Source organism: Falco cherrug, chromosome 4, assembly GCF_023634085.1.
Source record: "Falco cherrug isolate bFalChe1 chromosome 4, bFalChe1.pri, whole genome shotgun sequence".
Lineage (NCBI taxonomy): Eukaryota > Metazoa > Chordata > Aves > Falconiformes > Falconidae > Falco > Falco cherrug.
In genome coordinates this window covers 13,754,851-13,774,123 of record NC_073700.1, presented here as the reverse complement: position 1 = coordinate 13,774,123, position 19,273 = coordinate 13,754,851, and the positions used below count along the sequence as shown (strand labels likewise).

General features: G+C 44.4%; 1 protein-coding gene across 1 annotated transcript; it reads left to right on the top strand.

Moving 5' to 3' along the window:
• Positions 1–2,183: 2,183 nt before the first annotated feature.
• Positions 2,184–18,093, top strand: IHO1 (interactor of HORMAD1 1). Its single transcript, XM_055710436.1, has 7 exons — positions 2,184–2,191; positions 2,292–2,451; positions 3,818–3,975; positions 5,841–5,889; positions 6,565–6,652; positions 14,678–14,781; positions 15,552–18,093. The coding sequence occupies exons 1-7, from the start codon at positions 2,184–2,186 to the stop codon at positions 16,869–16,871; spliced, it is 1,887 nt and encodes a 628-aa protein (XP_055566411.1). The 3' UTR covers positions 16,872–18,093.
• The last annotated feature ends 1,180 nt before the right edge of the window (positions 18,094–19,273 follow it).

Sequence of the window (19,273 nt, the reverse complement as noted above, 5' to 3'; positions counted from 1 at the left end):
CATGCATCCCTGCAGCTCAGGCATCCTGAAGGGAATGGTCAGGTGGTTAGAAGAGCTGTGATTGCCTGATCATAGGTCTGATCATAGATCTGATCATGGTTGTCTGGCTTAGGCCAAGTGTAGCCAGGCTGATGTCTTGCCCAGATGGTCTTGTTAGTAAATTAATCGCCGTCAGTGTTAAGCAAGGAAGAAAGAAATCCATTGCTCAGGGGAATGAATGTATTCAAAAGAGACATCTGTTTCATCTCCTAATTTGCAGAAGTGCCATCGTTCCTAAACCAACCACCAAGGTAGTGGACTTAAGACAGAAAAATTAGGCTCCAGAGCAGCTGACAGCCGTCTTTGGTTGTAGTGTCAGTGTAGAGTGAGCCTGGGAAGTCACTTGATTCATAAAGTCCTCCCAGCTAAATAGTCCTCAAAATACTGGTCATAAAATTCTTCGTTAGAGGAATCATGTACTTCAGGCATTAAATAATGAGAAAATGAGGAGGTTGTGGGATGTGATATTCACCAGTTGTACTAGACACTTTCAAAGGGGGGTTGACAAGACAGTAAAGCACTTAAGGATTATAAAAACTCTTCCTTAAAAAAAGAGGGATTTTTTTCAGCTAGAAGACAGGAGGATTTAGAAAAACTGGTGCAGGAGATGTGATACTCACATTGCAAGAAAGGGTCCTGCCTGTGTGGCGTGATGGCAGTCCATGTGCTCACGTCTCTCCCTGATGTGTTGGCTGTAGATTTAGAAATTTTTTTTTTTTTTACAAAGCTTAGCTGAGATGGAAACAAGAAGCTGTGCTAGTAAAAATCGGGTTCAGATTTCTTTCTTATTAGATTTGGGATCCAGAGACAGATCAAGGGAGAAGTTTTGAATACAGACAGATGTATCAGACTTTTTGAGAATCCAGAAACCCATACCTCATCTATTTTTGCCTGTGGCTCAGTGTAGTTCACGAGCTTAAAGCCAAAAGTATTAATACGATATTGTCACTGACACCGCTATATAAAGAAGAGGAAGACTGAGCAGTTCAAGTACTGCCACAAAATTCCTTCCCTGTTGTGTGTATGGTGTTTGGCCTTCTTCCAAAATTGGGGATTAACCAAACACGTCACTGCTAATAAATGTTGGGGTGATCATCTTCTGTTATACACATTAATTAGTCTCCTGTTCCTTCTCCTTTACTTACATGATTTGGTACAGAAGGAAAACCCTGCATAAGAGTCTTTTTCATTAATTTTGGTCTGTACTTCCCAGTTCCAAAGGCAGCAACACATCTCTCCATTTTGGTAGCTTAAAAAAGAGCAAGAACTGAGAGTATAAAACTGGCCCAGCTTTTCTTATATTTGGACCTTGCCTAAGCACTCTGTCAGACCTTTTGGATGTAGAGCAATGGAATAGTGATCATGTGAAAAATGAAAAAAGTCTATATCTTTGCTAGCAAAAAATTGAAGCCAGCCTCCGACACACTGAGAAGCAGTGCAGCTGTGCAGGGATACCCTTGTCTGAGGGAAGCTGACACTGTGCCATGAGCCTAGTCCATAAAGCAGTAGAAGCCATGTCTCTCAAGAGGAATAGCATCAGAGTAACGTAGCACAAAGTCAAGGCTAACTGGAAAAGGTTTATTTGGGTGATGCTCAGGGGAAAGAACAGAACTTTTAAGTATCATGTTATTATATTTGAAGTATTTCTAACAATTCAGATCAATTTGTCCAGCCATATACCACCAATTTATTTGTTGTTCCAGCATGTCAGACTTAAAGCATCTGGAGAAAAAATGCCCAATAAACGTCAACTATCAGTCAGAAACGTTTACTCTGTTGGAACTGCCTTCCAAATAAGCAGAGCAGCATCTGAGTTACAACAGAAATTATTATCCTGAGTAGCATAAAGGGAGAGACCCAGCACTTGTTAGGAGCAAACCCCAAGGTGTCCCTTAAACTAAGACTGACCATCAAGTCAGACAGGATGAACTGAGTTAGCTGGCCAGTCCTGGTTTTGGTCTTCTGTCTGCAGGATGTGCCAGAGAAACACCTTCACCCCTGCAAGGTGAATGCACAGCTACCACACTGTGTATGTATGCGGCAGTTTAAGATAAGCCAGTTGGCTTTGTGTAGCAAAACCACACACTGTTAAACATTATGCAGTTAAAGGAATGGTACCCTCTGAGTGGAGAGTGGAAACGAACATGTTGTGGTGGGCCATGCTTGAAAACTTCCAGCAAATTGTGTAGGGAATTATGTTTGGCTTTTTAATTGCTCAAGACTCATTCACAACCCACTCTGCCCTATTTCAGGCCTAATAAGTTTTCCATCCGAAGCAGTGCTTACAGCGACTACTCGAGTTTGAGTGATTCTCAGCTGCTCTTTGGCTCCCAGTTCTGCCCGGAGAATGCGCAGCTGGCAGCGGCGCCGCTGGAGCTGGGTACACAACCGGGACAGCACAACTCCCAGGATGTGAGTCTCACTCCTGTTCAGCCCTGTGCAGGCACACAGCCACCACTCAAAGTTAATGGAAAATGCTGAAATCAGGTGGTAACATTTGCAAGTTTTTGTAACTGTGGAAATCAAGCTATTTTCTTGATACCTATACATATTTACTGTGACTAGACAGAGTAGCAGCCTGGTTGGCTGAAAACCTAGTATTTATAACAGATTACTATAATTCATTATTGAGATTCTTTAATCACATTTCTTCAATTACTAAAATAATATGAAATTTGTTCTCAAGCTAATGTCTTTAGACCACCTAGCTAAAGTAGAATATTACACCTATTCCTCTTTGAAAAATACTGGCTTTCTCTTCATTAGCTTGCTGCAAGAATGACAGAGGTATCCAGTATGTTCTTTCATTGACTGAAAATTACCTTGCTGTATTGCTGTTATGGCAGGTGCTTGAATGATTTTGGATTAAGAACTTCTATGCACATAATCTTTCTTCTACAGTACAGGGTTTCTGATGTTACCAGCCTCGCTGAAATAGTTCCTGCACTACTAATGGAGAGCAACAGATCCAAATAAAGACACCTGAGAACAAAGACTAGGAAAGAGCAGTGGTGCTAGCTTGGTGACCCTAGGCTGTCCTTCAGTTGCAGGTCCCATCTGCTGTCCTCTGCATTTTGCCGAGGATCTTGTCCATTAGCTGCAGCAGCTTTTCATCAGACACAAAAAAGGAAATTCAATCTTCATGCTGAAAGACGAAAATTTAGTAGAAATTGCATTTTCTTATGTTTTAAGGAAAAGGCATTTCCATTTTGACCAGTGTCTGGGAAGTTTGTAGAATGAAGAAGATCTTTACAGCTTTCATATTAATATTAATTTTTTTGTTCTGAAATGCATATTGAAGCATGTGGAAAACTCATCTGCAGTCTGGTGATGTTGCTAGTTGGCAGCAAAATGATGTCATCCACCAGGAAATTCAATAGGATTTTCTTTAGATTCCTGTACAGGGAGCTCCCACTGACATCTTTAACTTTTCCACAGTTCCAAGAACACTGGAATTAATTTATAGTCTCTGTGTTGAGCATACAGGAAAAAAATTCGCACACCTTACGATCACAACCAACTGAAAATCCTCAAGATGAGAGAAAAGCCTCCATCTGGAGGAATTTGGGTTAGGTTTCAGTTCCACAGGGAGTCAATCTAACTAGGCACACTAAATGAGCCATAATCTCATGAAATTCTTAATCTCCTTGTCCAATCTAATCCGTCACATCCAATCACCCTGATCTGTCTGCAAAACACTTGGTACACACATATTTTTTTCTAATTAATGTTCTGATTATTCTTATACTTCAACATTTTTCTTTCTTTTGTGTAACAGAGTGAGCCCAGTATTTTTACCAAATACCAGACAAAACCACAGTTATTTGATGACGATACGAAAGAAAAAGGTTTGCTTAATTTTGGTGGTGGAAGAGTGAGAAGTGTCTTGGAAAAATTTGAAGTGAATAAGAACAAAATAAAGGACAAATACGATCGGTATGTAGACATCCATTGGAAATTCTTTCTGTGCTGGTGGTTATCACTTCCCACAGCTCCTTCTTCCCCTTTTGAAAGTCACGGATGATGTAGCAGCATATTTCTCCAAGAAAAGTATCTTTTCAGGTTTTAAATAACCTGTGATTGGAAAGAGTCACAGGATAAGAGAATAGGGTTTATTTGCAATGTGATTTATGTAAGACACTCGGCCATAAGCCACAAGGAACAACAAAACTCTAACCTGAATTTACCTTTGTCCTTCTTTATCCAAGCAGCAGGGTTTTGATCTGTGTTGATTCCCTGTGAAAGCCCATATTTCTGAAAGTTTTGTAGACTGTGTTGGGACTGATCAAAGGGACTCTAAGGACAGCCTCCACATTTAAGCCAGAGGAGGAGATTGCCAAGCATACTTGTGTGCAGTGGAAGATGCAATGATTACACCTTTATAAATCTGCATGTGTCTCTAGAATTTTACTTGTATACAAGATTTTTATTTCTTGTGTTTTTGGTAACAGACAAGTGTAATTTGTTAACGTAATTTGCATCTGCTCTTTGTCAGATGTTAAGAATTAAACGTACGTGTAGGTCCTAAAGGAGTTTAGGGAACAAGCTGACTGCCTGAAGCTCAAAAATGAAAGATGGCAAACTTCCCAGTGCACCTATAAATAATTCCTAGTGCTGTACATTTTGTAATGTAACATCCAAAGTGAAACACATTTTTATTAAAAGCCTTTGATCAAATCAGGCTATGTATCTCTCTTTCGCAATGGGCATTATGCTTCTGATAAGGCAAAATTTGATTCTCTAGTGCCTATTAGAGAAGAGGAGGATTTTTGTAAGTGAATTATGAGAAATGAACAAATAGTTTTAAATGTTTAGGCAGAACTCTTAATTAGCCTTTATTTATTTTTAAATTAATTATGCTCCTTCCTACACTCCAGACTCACAACCAGTTAAAGACTGTTTATAGAAATAACTATATCATCTGTACAGAGATAAACGTATAATTTATCAATTTGTATCCCCCGCAAGTCTGACTAATAAAATTAATATCTTCCTTTCCATAAAACTAGAAAGATTTCAGAAGGCATGCCTAATTCTCATAACTAGACTCTTCCTGGCCCCTACCTTTTCGGTTGTTGCAATCTGGATCACTTAATGATTGATTTAAATTCACCCAAAACTTCAGAGAGGAAATAGGTTATCACTTTGCTTAGCAACCATCCTTTTATTTCAGTTTGATAGGTTAATCATGAACATAGCCTGGTCCCTGATAAACTTGCTCAGCTTAAAAAGATGGATAACAGAAACCACAGGCGTAATCTCAGGAGAAATGGATTAGCGGTATTTGTTCTTCCTGGCTTGGGCTTTGTTGATGCTGAAGCTTTTCCCATGCTTTTCCCACAGATATTTTAGTCCAAATACAATATCATGTATCCCAGCAACTGGCACGTCACCACTGCCAAGGCTGGGTCCTTCCGGAGCAGATACTGTGGTGGTAACACCCCAGCAGCTAATGGACAGTTGTGTAAACACCAGCTAAAACTTCCCGGAGAGGCACAAATGCTAGGCCAAAAATGGGAGAGTTAAAAAAACAGGAAAAAAGAAAAAATCATGTATATGATATATATGTGCATGTGTATATATTTTCTTTCTTACTCTACATAGCAGAGTCCATGCTTTCCTGAAGCAAGGTGACTTCAAAGGGTTATGTGTCCTGAAGTAAGCACACTTCTGTGCTTACATTATGCACTATGCTATGCCTTGCAGTGTTTCATGTCTCATGTTTACTGTAATCTTTTCAATGTCTGTCTACTTCAGTAACTTTCATGTCTATTTCATGCTTGGTTTTTTTTTCATTTTAGTGAGGTTTTAAGCACCTTTATTTCCAGTATCAAAGACAGGCTTCAAGGGGTAAGTTGATTCAAATTCAGAGTGCAGGGTAATGAAGAATTAGAAATGCTACAGAACACTCGCCTTCTCTTATTTCTGTGCTGATATTTGAATTATTACACTGTTTGTCTTGGGCACTCAAATACTTTAAACCAACAGTTGTCCATAAAAATAGATTGCATATACCATTGTCTTTGTAGACTGCCCTTAAGGTCAAGGTTTTTAGGGCCTTGCCTCACAGTCAGCAGTGGAATGTCTCTGGGTTTTGGGAACAAGAACAGGCTATAATGGCTGTCTGCAAATACCAGTTCTTTTTTCCTTCTGCTTGCAGAAAGTGGTCTGCTCTCAGGAATAAGTCAATGTGGTCTTAGTCTCTGAAGGTGAAGGTCTCTTCCCCAACACTCCTATAATTAATTCAATTAATGTTGTTATTAATGCTGTTTTACAGCTCAGTATCTCTATTTTGAAATCTGTTAAGATGTCTGCAACATTTCGTAGCCTTTTGAGCCATTCCAGATCTCCTTTGGGGTTGGAATCAACAGCTGAACAAATTGTTTCAAGTGGCAGATAAATAACCATTTTCAGGCTGATCCATTCCATAAGTTGCAGTTGCTGTTCTGTGGAACGTGGGGCTGTATTTTTGCAAACAAAGAAAGAGAAATGTATTAATTTTCTCATTTACCTTTGTTTTTGCAGCTGCAAGCGTGCTTGGACAAGTTTGGAGAAATGTTTGATTCAGGAAACAAATCCATTTTGGTTCACCTAGAAACCATTTCCCAGACAGGTAAGTCCTTTCTGTATTCCTGTTAACAGCAGAGGGCATAGTCCAACTGCTGAATGTCAGCATTTTGTCTCCAAGCTGGGGTGAACTAGACAAGCCAGGCCACTCACAGCTGCTCTTCCTAAGGGAGAAGAGCAAATAAGACTAATCCATGGTATGGACTTGTCTATTTTTCTATTCTTACTCTGTTACATTCTCCTTTCCTCTGCTCTCTTGTACTTTGTCCAAGAACGTAGGTGTTCTGTGGTTAGATGCCAAGCACGCATAGATAAATGCACCTCTGTGGTTTTGTCTTCTGCCTGGAGTATGATCATTTTTAGACTATCTGGAGCACTAATGGAATACACAGTAAAAATAACTTAGATATTTATATCCTGAGTATCCAGTTTCGGGTTTTAGGGCTTTCTCAGATTTTCATGTGTTAGTTTGAAGTCTTCCATCACTCCTCTGTGCTTGAAGTGATTATGTTTTAGATATGAGCAAAACTAGTACTGCTCATTTCTTAAGTAAGAAGCACATAGTGAAGCACACTATTGCCATTATAAAAAGGTGACCTCCCAAAAAAGCCAATAATGTAACATATTTTTGAACAGCTCTGTCTCTGAAGTGGCTAGTCTTTACTGAGGGAAAGTGCTTCAGGGAAATTGTTTCTAATTTGGCTAAGATCTGAGCCTTTGAGAGTGCATTAATTTTTAATGCTGACATGATTTTTTATCAACACCCTGTCAGGACTCTGCTCAGTGCTTGCCCTGCTCTGTGCAAGAACAAGAGGCCAGTTTCAATACATGCAAGAAATGTGAAATGAGTTGTATTTGTGGGATCAAGGCAGCAGACCTTCACAAAAGCACTGTAATCTTCACTGTGGGGTAAAATGTGGCTTCCACGAAGCACAGCTTTGACAGATACCCTTTAAGTCAACACAGCCCTCTCAGGCAAAAAGAGCGGAGTCTGGCGCATTCTGCTCGAGGCTGCAATAGCCTGTATGTTTGAAATACCAATCTTGTTATACTAAGAACACTCCCTTGCTGTGCTCGGCAAGTGCTCTTGGTGGGACCTTAATGTAAGCAAGAATCTATCTGCTTTGGCCAATACAACAAGCTCCCTATTATGCATTTCCCCATCCCCTAATTACTTCAGTGCCTCAACTTGTCCACTCTCTAGCAGGACTTTGCCTGATTTCATATACCTCTTGCACAGAAATTGTTGTCATGGCACTGAAAATCAAATCTATTGTTCATGACTACCCCTCTTTATTCCATACCATTTGCTCAGCTGTACTGTTTCTTCTCCATGCCCACTTTAAATAAATGTGCCTTGAATGAAATGAGAATCCTCCCAGAGGTGCCTGCTTCTAGATTTTCAAAGCAACTGAAAAGAAAAATTGGCACTTTCTGTAATGTATGATGCTGCAGAACGTTGACTATATAATGAAAATCATCACATGCTCCACAATGTTGTTCTTTTTATATTTCTGGGAGGTTCATCTGTCACTGGTTAATTGCTGATAAATACTGCCATTTGACTGGTATCACAGTGACGGATAATTAAGTTCCCACTAAATAAATACCTGCATTAATGCCTTAAAAACATCCCAGCTGAGGCAATTCCCTTGAAAAACTGGTATGAAATTCCTGAACTTAGGTGACAAAGAGCTAAATTCAGAGCTGATAAAGCACTGAATGCCAATAGCTGATGATACAGTACCTTGCGATGTGGGTGACATGGTAGAGACACGGTAAATCATTGGCAGTGGAGAATTTCACATATAGGAGAGGAATGCAGAAGATGAAGAGGCTCTTTTCAAGGAGAGAAGTACTACACCAGGACATTGAAACAGCTCTGAAAAAGCAAAGGTGGAACTTGAAATCAAATCAGTTTTCATTAAAAGCTTATAAGGAGTATCATAGGCTTCATTTGTAGAAGTGGGTAGCAAGCATGTTTGGCACAGTCTACATAGACACTGGGAGAGAACAAAACAGAAAATATTTTTCAAAATATATTTCCAAACCATTTCCAAATGCTGTTGGTTTGGCATGCTCTATGCAGTAAGGTAAAAAACAAAAAAAGGTCATCTTTTGAGGGTTTGTCTGTATGTGCTTTCACACAGTGGATAGAGCTGTCTGGTACTGGAGGTGAGCATTTGACTGAGCAGCTTCTGCAGGGTCACAACTGCTCTATTCCTTGTTCACATCTCTGTGTGCTGTGCACAGGGATGTAAAGAAGCAAGCAGACCCTACATCCTCAATTCTTCCACCTTGTATAGTTTTTCTGGTTGACTTGCCCATTCATCATTTGCTCTTTCTTTCTGGTTTCAGCTCCTGCAGCTAATTTCTTTTTATATTTTTCTCATTTTCATTCATATACCTGTTGCAGCACAATCAAACTAGTAGACTGCAACAAAGTTTTACCATTGGTCAGGTTCTACTGTCTGTGTTATATACCTTCCTCCAGAGGTCTGACCACACTGCTCCCCCTCTGTCTGACCCACTCTCTCACAATCCTCAGGGCTATTTAACCACTTAGCAGGAACGAGCTACAGCTGCACATCATCCAGGTCAATCAACCCACAGCCGCTGAGGCACGGCCACAGCTGCATGTTGTCAATGTTGACAAACCCACTGCCTTCATTCCTCTACATATACCCACACTTCTGTTGAAACTTTTTTTTTTTTCAATACAAATCTTGATTTTCACAGCTCAGCCCTCTCTGAACTGCTTTGCTTTTCTGGTATTTGGTAGTTCCAGCTGTGACAGCTCATAACAGCCGTATCTTTTGCACCACCTTGACTTCATTGCAAATGAGAAGCATATTCCCAGCCAGCATACCACAGGCAATCCTCTGATGTTCCTGCCAGCAAGGGTGACAAAATAACAGGCAGTATGTCCCTTACAGAGGTATGAGCTGATGCAATTCTCTGACAAAATCCAGTGCCTGGTGGGAAGTCGTCAAACATGACTTGCTTCAAGTCTCCCCAGGCCTGGTAGTTGCTGGCAAGGTTTCTAGGGGATTTCACTATCTTTATAATGGTGGGATTTGAGCTTGTTTATTGTGAACAGTAAAGTCCAGACTGGGACACCCAATCCAGACTCCCTTATGTTCTGTATAGACTGAGAAGTCAAAAAGTTTAAAAGTGATAAAGGAAACACATTTCCTGTGCAGCTGCTAACTAGCTGTGCAGTGACTGGCTATGAAAGTTGTTGAGATGAGAGATATAACGAGTCTCCAGAACACCTTGGCATGGATGACGAGGGGATGTGTGGTTGTCTTGGTGAATACTGAAACCCCTCATTGTTACACTTCAGGGCTTGGGGCGCCCTCTGCCATAGGGCAGGCTGAGATCAGTGGCAGCTCATCCCACAGGTGCCCGATGCAGAAGAGGACCCACGCTAAGCAGGCACAAACCTGCCAGCTGACTACTCAGGCTATGTCCGAGCAGGATGCAGCCATGACAGCCCAAATGTCTCATCTGCTGGCACAGCTCCGCTGCTGCTCAGGGAGAAAATGGAGCACTCTGCTGAGCTCCATAGCTGTCTCCCCTGCTCTTGTCTCACCAGGTTTATACCACTTCCTATTTCCCCTACGAACCTGGGCGCAGGAGAACCAACCTCCTTCCAAAGTGTTATTTAAAGCCTCTGCACTGTCGGTGCCAGTCTCAGGATGAGTTGCATAGACGATGATAGATAGGCATCAGAAGCAGTTGCTGTTTAATATTCCTAGGCTAGGAGGCTGACACTCTCTCCCTCGGCTGCTCAGACTGTAGTTTTCAGCTGTTGGGAGTGCACCTGCACCTGAGTGCAGGCTGATTTGTGGGGAACCCTCTGCAACACAGGGTGGCAGACCTACCCCAAGGTCCTACAGCCTTTTACCTCATGCCAGATTTCACATTCCATATGTTATTAATGTAAACCAGCAGCATTTGAAGACAATGGTACAGCAAACCAAGACACAACGATGTTCCAAGTTGTAAATGACTGCTTTGTTTAGGGTAAAATACCTTAACAGAGGCACAAGTCTGTGCATAAGCCACCCATTAACTGAGTAAAGACTTTTCCTCTATGATCAAGTCATTCAATAACTATCATCTGCTGCAGGGTTTATTCGAAAAGAACTTTCTCTGAAGCAGCCATTCTCGATAATTTTCAAAGACAAGAGCCTGCCTAACAGGGTCCTTGATCTGATCTAGTTTGACCATCTCGATGCCTGTTTTTTTAAGTCTAGGTTAATGCTCATTTTTATTTTGTTTAATACTGTTTGACAAGTCTGAACACCTTTCTGGTATGGAAACCCGAGGGAAGGAGAGTGCCCCTCCTGTGTACTGAGGGATTTTTTCTGCAGAATACTCCTACACGTACAAATTAAATGCATTCAGAAGACTGGCTGTCAGTTGCTTGCCTGCAGCATGCTGTGCTGAGTCAAACGTATGTGCAGATCACAAGCCCAGTGGATGCAGTGCTATTTTTAGACTGAGGATACCATGTTGTAGAAGAACAGACTGACTAGGGAAATTAGAAAGTTTTAAAAATAATTCTGAACTAAAATTAAGTGTATGGAGAAGAGCAGCAAGCCAAGGTAAGCTTGCTGATGCTGGCCTTCCTATATATTCACTATGCAGAGATGGAAGGCGATGAAGTGATGTGAAAAGAATTTCCTCCTTTAGTCACTACTGCTTTCCTCCCCTTTATATAGGCTTGCAGGCCAGGAGGGCCTGGCAGGGTCCCCAAAAACCTGCTCTAAGATTGCAGGTAGCCCTGGCATCTAACCAGCAGTCTAAAAGGCCCACTCAAACATTTGCTCCATCACAAACACATTCTGCAAGCCACAGCTTTCCCCCGGTGATTTGTAAAAAAGTCTAAAGCTGTCAGAGCAAAAGACTAAAAGCTTAAAAACAGCAGTGAGAGAGCAGGGACAACCAAATTGCCTGCAACGGCAGAGAGCTTATTACTTGAAATACGTGCAGATAATCCTCAGAAATCAGCCACGCTCCTGTGGAGAACAAGGCAAAACCATGTAATGATGGGCATCCTGAAAAAATGGAGAAATTCCCCCCAGGCCTAGGTCTGGGAGGTGGTTTATCTCACTGCATGTGAGAAAGATGCATGGAGAAGGCAACTGCAGGGTTTCTTCTCCCAAATGGCAGCAGTGTGCACTGCTCCCAAGCATCGCTCCTTTCGAGGAAGGTAAATAAAGTTAAAGATCCAGCCTGGCGCAGGGTTCCCTGCTGCTGGGAGCCAGCTCTGGGCGAGCACCCCATCCCTCGAGTGGCAAGCCTTGCCGCACTGGAGCAGCACCTCCAGCCCCATGCCACCAGACACCTCTGGTTTGCGTGGCTGCATAAGACAAACACTTTCAATCTCCTTTCATAAGAGGAGATTATCATTTAAGCACTTAATTATCTTGTAGCTTTTCTCTGCACGTGTCCCAGTTCAGTCTCTTTATTTCCTTGCACATATAGATAGCGAGAACTGCGCACGGGCTTCCAGCCACCCTGGGGTGCACAGCAGTTCCCATCAGCCAGAGTCTGTGCACTGTCACACACTGCACTGCCCTGTGTCACCTGTACCCCCTGGTGCTGGCATATGCATCTTTGTGTCACCTGCTAATTACTTCAATGCCCACTGGCTTTTGCACCCAGGTGACTACAGCAGATTTTAAGCAAGTTTGTCTCATGAACAGACCTTGAGGAGCATCTTTCAGGGCCACCTTGTCTCCTCACGCCACCCCTCTCAAGAGCTGGTGTTTTCCCTTTAATTGATGCTTATCCACTTATTTTTTCTCAGTTTTTCTTCATATTACATGGCAACTTCCACTGAAAAGCTTTGTTTGAATCTATAAAAGGCCACTGCACTGCCATTGTCTAAGAAGTTGCCTTATACTAGTGTATTACAATAGTCAGGCACAATCTGCCTTTTATAAAATCTTGTTCCATTTTATTCTATTTCCCTCCATGTCTTTGAATACCCTTTCCCTTAAGGTCTATTCTAAAACCTTGCACTATATGAAAGCAAAGTAGTAAGCCCATAAACGCTCAGATCTCTTTCCTTTCTTCCTTCCCAAATGTAGCTCTTTAAAAGATCCTTTTTTCTCTTTTTTTTTTTTTTTTTAAACAGAAACTCTTTCTGTCTGCCTCTCCCTAATAGTTTTTAACTTTTTGGCCAATTTCATCTAGAGTTTGACAGAAGTGCACAGCTCATCAAGATAATTAAGTCCCTGCAAGCTTGATGAAAACAGCTAGGCAGGAGAAGAGATCCCAAGTGCTCTGCATCCTGTGAGCACACCTCTCTGAGGTGAGAGGGGCTGCGCTGAAGAGCTAAGCACTTGGCATGCAGGAATAGCTTTAGCTGGGCTCTCAGCTCCACCAATACTGAAGTTAATCAAACACTTTGGATCTGTCACAAAAAATAATAGATTAATTAATTGCAGAGCTGTTGTAGTCAGAAGTCCAACTCAGTTGGCCTCACACAGGGCACCAGTTGCTGCAGCACAAATAAACTAGCAGGCTACAACAAGGTTTTACCATTGGCCAGGTTCTACTGTCTGTGCTGTATCACCTTCCTCCAGAGGTCTGACCACTCTGCTCCCCCTCCATCTGACCCCCTCTCTCACAACCCTCAGGGCTATTTAACCACTTAGCAGGAACGAGCTACAGCTGCACATCATCCACGTCAATCAACCCACAGCCGCTGAGGCACGGCCACAGCTGCATGTTGTCAATGCTGATCAACACACTGCCTTCATTTCTCTACACAGAGCTCTTGTAGTCACTTGTTGAAATGTAGGGTTTATTCTGATTTTTCTTGGGTGTACAATGTCAGTCCAGAACTCCAGAGTTCCAGTTATTTTGGTCCATTGGCTTGGCAATGCTTTGTTTTAGCGCGAGTGCTTCACATCCTGCGTTGTCCTGCGCGGCCAGCGGCCCTCCCCAGCCCCACCATCTGTACACACCTTCCTGCGCTGTTCACAAGAAAGACCAGAGTTGTTTAGCAAACAGCTCTTTCTCTTCATCCTAATTTATGAATTTAGAGGAAGAAATTTATGAATTTAGAGGAAGAAACATAAGACTGCTAAGGATTTTTCATCTCCACATACACAGCAAACTGTGTTCCTGTGCTGTAGTGTATTAGGCACAGCAGTGGTTCCCATAGGAATAATTGCAGCTGTACAGAGGAGCGTTGTGCTGTTGTCCAACTATATAAAATAAATCCCTATTTTCTTATCAGTTTTTCAACAAGTCTGACTAAAGTCAAAAGCATCTTGCTCCAATTTAAACCCCGCCAGGGGGTCTGTGCCCCTGCAGGACACTGCTGGGGCCCCCACTGCCTTCCAGCATTCCAGCTGCAGCTGGCCAAGCACTGGCACAGCTGCCTGGCTCAGTGGGTTTCTGACCCCATCTTTTCCTGTGCCCAGCAAGTGGAAATTCCCATTCTTTGCATACTCCTTCATAATTTCCCACTATCCTTTCAGGCAGCTTTCCTTCAGTTACCAGCCTCCTGTGCTCTTCTGACACCTATTCTCTGGTTGCACTTCTTAGCCATTAACCTCTTGCATCTCCATCCTCTTATCAGCAATACTGTTATTCCCATCACATGTTCAAGCTCCCATTTACCATCAGCTGGTTACAGAAGAGGGTTGGTTATACTGGCATGGGTCAGCTATACTGGGATTCCCCTCCCCGGCCATGCCTATTGTGCAGTTGGCAGACAGCTAAGCCTCAGCCTTCCTTGCGTTGAGCCAATCAAGTTTTGCAGTTTCACGTAACCTTTCATGTCCAGCTGCCAAGCAAACAGAGCACAGTAAACGAGGTTTGGCCTGTACGCAGCATCTTATGAATTTCAAGTGCTTGGCATTAAACATCTACCCTATTGTTCATCACTTGGGGATTGGGGAGATTTCAGCAGGCAAATCACTATGGTAGCACAGTGAAGTATTTCATGCCAAGCCATGGAGGAAGTAGCAATAGTTTTGATAGTACTTTATTCACATTTATAAATGAAAGACAAAATGTGTTTTTTATTGATTTCCCTGTTTAGTGCAAGATGCTCTTCAGAGTCACTGTGGCTTGGTGCTGAAAGCTCTGACAGATAAAAGCCAAATGGAGCAGGCAATGCTGGAGATGGAGAGGAGACTTGCAGCCGTAAGTGCAGAAATTAATCTTTTATTCTGGATCCTTGTTCTGAATTTCTCCTGCTTCTTCAAAATATTAACTGAATATTAAATTGCCTTCGAATGGTGGAATCTAAAGTAGACTGCTCCCGTTATAATGAAGGGAGAAAACATATTAAAATGCTAATTCTAGGCCAGATACTGACTGATGCTTACCCAAGCGCTGGCTAACTCTGATGAGTTGCTGGTAAGATCTGATGAAACCCTAGTCACTGAGAGGGGAGCCCAACCATGCCCTGTTGTGGCAGGCCACGATGGAGAACTGCTTCCTCATGCTCCCACATGCCTTTGTGGTACAGTGCGTGCCTTCGAGGGGAGAGGATCTTGCAAAAATGCAGTGCCTTGACCCTTCAGCTGGATGGTTTCCTAGGGAGAGCTAAAAAAGAGGTTAAAAAAGAACAAGTGGGTATCAGAGACAAAAGAATGAACTGTCCGAGACCTCCTGGACAGGTCTGGTTTCTCCAAAGGCCCTGCTGAAGGAATTGCTTTTGACAAGGATGTGACATGCCAGCATGTGAGAAGGCAGAGCTCCTGAGAGAGGGGGCACGCTGTGGGTTAGGAGTATGCCCTAATCCCAAACCTCTCACTTTTGTTGGACAGTTTAGGAATATGTATTACACAGGGAGATAAAAACTGCTGATCTTTGGGTCAATACCCGACTCAAAGTTTCTTGTTTGAATACTATTATTGTACTTCTTAATGTGTTGCTTTCTGCTTTTGCTCTGCTTGCTGCTTCCCCAGAAAGATATGGAGATTTTGGATGTGAAATCCAGTGTCCAGCTGCTGAAGGAGGGTCTGGAGTCACTGCCCACTCAGCTGAGGGATCAGTACCTGAAGCTGTGTGAAGAACTAGGCCTCCTGAAGCTCCCCAGCACCTTAGCTGAGCTGCACACGTTCATTTCTAGTGCCAGACTCCCACCTCACATGGCAGATAACTCTTCTCAGACCTCCCCTGGCTCATGCCAGGGCTGTGCTCTGGGTGAGAACCTGCGCTGGTCATGCTGCCATGGCAGGGGGGTTTGCAGCTCCTTGGGTCAGCCTCAGCCCCCCTGCATGACAGTGGGGGAGCAGCACGGAGACTCCCCCACGAGGAACCAGGTCACTGGGGATGGCACGTCTAAGGCTGACCTAAACACAGGTTCAGGAGAGGAAGTCAGCCCCATTGCTACAGCAGCATGTGGCAGAGAAACCACCTCTTTGCAGGAGGAGAAGCACAGCCTGGAAACACAGAGCTGTGCTAACCATCCTTGCATGTGCTGCACTAACAGTCACTTTTTGGGGTGTAGTCAGAAGAAACACTCTCCTGCACCACAGGAGGTGCCCTTACCAACTCCACTGAGGAAGGCCGTCAGGACATGCACTCGAGGATTTAAACCCACGACACCATTACAACAGAGGCAGCCTCAAGTTTGCCACCTTTCTGTACAAAAAGATATGCCTGGGCAAAGAGGCAGTAACTGGGCCACAGACCGTGAGGTGGAGAATGTGGCTGTAGGGAACAAAGTGAAACAGAGGTCAGGAAGGATCCCTGGGAATAAAGCAATGGGGAGGAAAAAAACGTGCCCTGCTATGAGAAAAGGTGAGCTCTCTCAATGTGCTGATAGTGGGCTGAAGCAAAGGAAGGCAAACAAGGTTATTGAGTTGGAAAGCTCCAGAAAAAATTGCTTTCCCCGATGCACAGTTGCTGTCAATTTAGGAAGCTCTAACCCGGTTTTTGCAGCTCCCAATCAGCAGGTCCTCAGCAGCACTCAGCCAAGGCTTACAAAGAATTTCCCACCAGCGCCATGCTCCAATAAAAGCCTGCAACAACTTGCAGACAAAAGAAAGAGAAGTTTGGAAATTAAAAGAAGAGTTAATGTTTCCAGTGTAAAAAGGAGTCTCTTGGATTCCTCCCCACAGGAGAATCTGTTTTCCCTATGTAACACAGCAGGTGAAAAACCGATGAGCTGCTTCAGTCTCCGAAGACCGGCAAGCACCAAGAAACCATGTCCTGTCAACACGCTGGCTCAGCAGAACACAGCCTGCTGCTCTTTAGTTTTTGACAGCGATTATTCCGATTGAAGGGGTTTGTTTCATGTTCAGAGTCCTCAGCACAGGCTTGGCCATCTCAGTCACAGTTTATTCCTCTAGGCATATTATTCCTCTAGGTTACCTGCTTAGCCAACAGACGAGGCTCATGCCTGGATGCTTCGAAGTGTTATTGCCCACCTTGATATATTGTAAGGGACTATGTGGGATCTGAGGGGAAGCTCTCCCCTAGCTTGGCAAGCTGGTGGAATCAGTATTACTTTACCTCCCTGCTCCCAGCAGACATGCCATGGGCTCCAATTGCTGTTGTATTTACGCAGCAGAGAAGTACCTGCAGAGCCTGCTGAGATGTTCACTGGGGAGGAGAGGGCTGGCAGAGCATGGACAAGCAGCTCGATCAGATTTAGCACTGAGACCTACTTGAAACTTTTCAAGTAGATAGGTGTAATAATACCTCTGTGGCCAGAGGCTTTACTCTGTTTCTCACTCATTGTCTCTGTGTTGGTTTACATGTCTAAAAGTTCAGCTATTTAGCTCCCTAGGCAGTAGTACTGTTGATCTGGTTGATTTCGATAAGGTTCAGATTTGTCCCAGGAGGTTTTTTGTGAGCTGTGGACAGGGACAAGTTTAGCTGAGGAAAACCAAATCCCAGCACTTCAGGTTCATCCACTATTGCATTTCTCCTTTTAGGATTAAATTTCTTAGTTTCAGAAATTTCAGGCAATTACTTCATATCATCTGTTTTGTTTGTCTCTTGTAACACTTGGCTAATCAAGGAATTCTCCAATGTACAGTTTTCAAGGGCAGTGGTTCTGAAACAGAAGCCAAAAGACGTGATGGTCAAATTTAGCAGATGAAGTCACTGATGGATAGTTCTTGTCCTTTAGAAACCTGCATCTCTCTAGTGTGGAGTCACTCCAAAGTTTTCAAGTCAGAAAGGACCAGCCTGCTCACCTAACCTGGTGTATACAGCCAGGAGACTGTTGGGCAACCCCCATTCCCACAGAGCAACTCTTTCCAGGGTACCCAGCTGTGTCTATCAGCAGCTTCCACTGTTTCAGATTATTTGTATCATGTTTGATTTTGGATCTGAGATGTTAGTGGCAAAAGCAGCATTTCAGTGTTGACAAAACAGGTCTCTTGCCACAAACCCAACCAGTCCAGTTTGTTGTCCTGAGGGGGAAGACTGGGATCCCCTTTTCCTGGCTTTAATAAACTCATTGTGTCTTCACCGAAGTCCAGTGTCTTCATATTTTTTTTTCAGGAGAGGCAAGATCCTGTTCAGCAGGCGAGCAGGTGGCTGCTTTGGGGCTGTTTAACTCCCCTGGATCACGGAACTAGGAGGATTTATTTTTACAGCTCCTCTCTCATGTGTAAAGAAGGAAAGTGCTGCCCTTCCAGTTTAACATTAGTTCACTGACATCAATTAGCAAGGAGAAGGCAGCGGGAGCAGGTATGGGGAGCCCCCAGTGCCTTGAGGACCACCCCCCGAGGTCAGCAGAGGGGCTGGGTGACGGCTGCAGGCTGCGGTGGCCGTTCATTTCTCATCACCCTCCTGTACCCACCTTCCCAGCATCCCCAGTACCGCCTTTGCTGGGCAAAACCTTCTCCGCAGGGCTTGCCACCTTTTCAGGGTCTGCGGGGACCAGTGCAGGCCCCTGCGCGGCCCCCAGCCTGGACGCAGCGAGCTCAGCAGCCCATGGCTGAGCTTGGAGGGACCTCTGGAGGTGTCTGCCGCAAGCCCCTGCGCTAAGCCAGAACAGGCCCCGGCTCCCCGGCACCCCGCGCCGTGCCCTGGGGTACAGTGCAGGGCTGCCCCGGGGACCCCCCGCTGCACACTCATGACAGCACACAGCGAGGTCATGAACAAAATCCCTGGAGAAAGGAGGTGTAGCAGCAACACCAGCCAGTGGCGCTTCCCCCGGCACTGGCTACCTCCCCTGGCAAGCGGGGAGAAGCCCCAGGGAGCCACCTCGGCCCCCATGGCCCAGCCCCACGCCTGTTCCCACCTGGGGTCTCCTTCGGGGTTTTCACTGCCAGTGGGAGTGGCTGCCCCACTCTGGCCAGGATGCCAGCGACTGTCCCCAAGCCTTGCCAGGTAAAGATGGAAGCGTGTGTGCTGCTGGCTCTGCCCCAGGGCTGAGGCTGGCATCCCCAGCTGGGACCAGCCTTCCCACAGCACCATGCTTGCACCCCAGAAGCAGGCGTCCTGTCTCCCAGCCCATACCCCCAGTGCCCACGGCCACCCCGCTCACCATCCGTCATCGCCGGTTCACTGCTAGAGCCAGCCATGCTGCCAGGCACGCGGGGCCTGGCGTGTGCGGTTTCTCCTGGCCTTTGCTGCCATGGGGCTGCCAGCACCTGTGTTTGTGGGGTCTCGTCCCACCCTTCACTGAAGGTCCCCAGGGAAGGTGCCGGGGGTGGTCCCTCTGGCA

Excerpts from the sequence above, each read along its gene's own strand:
- IHO1 (XM_055710436.1), top strand. Across the intron at positions 3,976-5,840 it reads ATAAAGGACAAATACGATCG|TGAGGTTTTAAGCACCTTTA; the intron begins GTATGTAGACAT and ends TTTTCATTTTAG. Across the intron at positions 14,782-15,551 it reads TGGAGAGGAGACTTGCAGCC|AAAGATATGGAGATTTTGGA; the intron begins GTAAGTGCAGAA and ends CTGCTTCCCCAG.